The sequence below is a fragment of the Onychostruthus taczanowskii genome, unplaced genomic scaffold (assembly GCF_017590055.1).
Source record: "Onychostruthus taczanowskii isolate IOZ18803 unplaced genomic scaffold, ASM1759005v1 scaffold1412, whole genome shotgun sequence".
Lineage (NCBI taxonomy): Eukaryota > Metazoa > Chordata > Aves > Passeriformes > Passeridae > Onychostruthus > Onychostruthus taczanowskii.
Window position 1 is genome coordinate 1 of NW_024498588.1, and position 3055 is coordinate 3055.

The following is a 3055-nucleotide window of genomic DNA, read 5'->3' on the forward strand; positions in this document are numbered from 1 at the left end:
GGGGGGTTTTGGGGTCAGGACTCACCCGGGACCCCCCGGCAGAAGCGGGATTTGGGGTAGGGCTTGTTCTTGCAGTAGCGGTAACTGGGGGGGAAAGGGTTAAAAACGGGAAAATCCAGAACTGTCGCCCAAAAATCCCCAAAATTATCCCCCAAAGCACCCCAAAAATATCCTCTAAATATCCCTGAAAACCCCAAAAATTGTTCCAAAAAATCCTTAAAATAACCCCAAAAATCCCCAAAATTATCCCCCAAAGCACCCCAAAAATATCCTCCAAACAGCCCTGAAAATACCAAAATTATCCCAAAAAAAACCCCTAAAATATCCCCAAAAGTATCCCCCAAAAATATCCTCCAAATATCCCTGAAAATCCCAAAAATTGTTCCCAAAAAAACCCCTAAAATAACCCCAAAAATCCCAAAAATTCTCCCTAAAATACCCCCAAAAAAGTCCTCCAAACAGCCCTGAAAATCCCAAAAAATGTCCCAAAAAACCCCTAAAATACCCCCAAAAATCTCCTAAATTATCCCCCAAAAGGTCCTGAAAATCCCCAAAAATCGTCCCAAAAAAATGCCAAAAAAGTCCCCAAAATTCTCCCCCAGAACACCCCAAAAATATCCTCCAGCCTTGAAAATCCCCAAAAATTGTTCCAAAAAACCCTAAAATTCTCCCCAAGAATCTCCTAAATTATCCCCCAAAATATCCTCCAAACATCCCTGAAAATCCCCAAAATTTTCCCCCCAAACCTTTAAATTCTCCCCAAAAATATCCCAAAAAACCCTAAAATATCCCCAAAATTATCTCCAAAAAAATCCTCCAAATAGCCCTGAAAATCCCCAAAATTATCCCAAAAAATCCCCTAAAATACCCCAAAGAATCCCCAAAATCCACTTTAAATTATCCCCCCAAAATTCCAAAATTATCCCTAAAAAAACTCCAAAAATCCCCAAAATTATCCCAAAAACCCCCAAACTGATCCCCAAAATACCCCCCAAAAATCCCTTAAAATATCCCCAAAAATCTCCTCAATTGTCCCCAAAACGATCCCAAAAACCCCAAAAATTCCCTTTTTAACCCAAATTATTCCTTTTAACCCCCAAATTTTCCCTTTTTAACCCCAAAATTTCCCATTTTACCCCCCCTGAAGCCCCCAGACCCTTTTCAACCCAAATAATTCTCTTTTTAACCCAAATAATTCTCTTTTTAACCCCAGAAATTCCCACTTTACCCCCCCTGAAGCCCCCAGACCCTTTTCAACCCAAATAATTCTCTTTTTAACCCAAATAATTCTCCAAAATCCACTTTAAATTATCCCCCCAAAATTCCAAAATTATCCCTAAAAAAACTCCAAAAATCCCCAAAATTATCCCAAAAACCCCCAAACTGATCCCCAAAATACCCCCCAAAAATCCCTTAAAATATCCCCAAAAATCCCCTGAATTGTCCCCAAAACGATCCCAAAAACCCCAAAATTCCTTTTTAACCCAAATTATTCCTTTTAACCCCCAAATTTTCCCTTTTTAACCCCAAAATTTCCCATTTTACCCCCCCTGAAGCCCCCAGACCCTTTTCAACCCAAATAATTCTCTTTTTAACCCAAATAATTCTCTTTTTAACCCCAGAAATTCCCACTTTACCCCCCCTGAAGCCCCCAGACCCTTTTTCACTCCATTTTCCCATTTTTGACCCAACTTTCCCCTTTTTAACCCAAATTCTTCCTTGTTAAACCCCAAATATTCCCTTTTTAACCCAAACTTGTCCTTTTTTAACCCAAATTATTCCCTTTCAACCCCCCACGAAGCCCCCAGACCCTTTTCAACCCCATTTTTTTCTCTTTTCAACCCAAATTTTCCCCCTTTTTCAACCCAAATTTTTCCATTTAACCTCAAATTTTTCCCTTTTAAATCCAAATTATTCCTTTTCCGACCCAAATTTTTCCTTTTTTAACCCCGATTTTTCCACTTGAACCCCAAATATTTCAACTTTAACCCCAAAAATTCCCTTTTGAACCCCCACGAAGCCCCCAGACCCTTTTCAACCCCAAATATTCCCTTTTTGACCCAAATTTTTCCCTTTTTAACCCCGATTTTTCCACTTTAACCCCAAATATTCCAATTTTAACCCCAAAAATTCCCACTTTAACCCCCCCATGAAGCCCCCAGACCCTTTTCAACCCCAATTTTTCCCTTTTAAACCCGATTCCTTCCTTTTTTAACCCCAATTTTCCCCTTTCCAACCCAAATCTTTCCCTTTTAACCCCCATTTTTCCCCTCTTTAGCCCCAAACCCTCCCTTTCCCCAGCCCTCCCCTCGCCCCCAGCCCCGTTTTAACCCCCCCAGTGACGTCACAGCGGCCGCGCCACGTCACGCTCCCCCCGCTCTGACGTCACGCCCTCACCATCGCGCCGGCCGGCGGCCCATGGCGGCTCCGGGACCTGCGGGGGGACAAGAAGGCGGCGTTGGGGACCCCAAAAAGGCCCAAATTAACCCAAAAAGCCCCAAAAAGGCCCGAGCGAGGCCTCGAGGCGGCCCCGGCCCGGCCCGGCCCGCGCTCCCCTCACGCCGCGCTCCCACCTCGCCGCGAGCCCGAAAGAGGCCGCGGGCGCCTGCGCGCTGCTTTTATAGCGCCCGCCGCTTCCGGGCGCGCCCTCCACTTCCGGCGGCGCTCTGGCCGCCCTGGAGGACTCGGGGAAGGGGAGGAGGGGGGAAATGGCGGAGCGCGCTGGCGGGGCTGAGGGGCAGCGCGGGGCTGCGGGAGCGCGGGGGGCGGGAGGGGAGCGGGGAGGGAGCGGGAAGAGCGCGGCGGGGCGGCGGGAGAGCGCGGCGGCCATAGAGACGGGAGGAGCCGCTCTGGCGGGGGCGGTGATCATAGAGAGGAGAGGCGCGGCCAATCAGAGCGCGAGGGGTGAGGCAGCGCATGCGCAGTGAGGGCGCTGGCAGGGCTGCCTCTGGGCGACGTGACGTCATCGTCTATTTGCATAACCCCGCCTTTTCGGCGGAATTAATGAAGAAGGCGGAGCTACCGGTGGTGATTTGCATTGTATTTGCATAAGGGG

General features: G+C 47.8%; 1 protein-coding gene across 1 annotated transcript; it reads right to left on the reverse strand.

Moving 5' to 3' along the window:
• LOC121332593 (proline-rich protein 2-like) lies at window positions 1-2849 on the reverse strand (the record flags this gene model as incomplete). The annotated part of the gene is made up of 3 exons (XM_041398175.1): window positions 1-84; window positions 2398-2434; window positions 2574-2849. Coding segments are annotated over 3 exons (383 nt in total), but the record flags the coding sequence as incomplete, so codon positions are not given.
• Window positions 2850-3055: the final 206 nt, after the last annotated feature.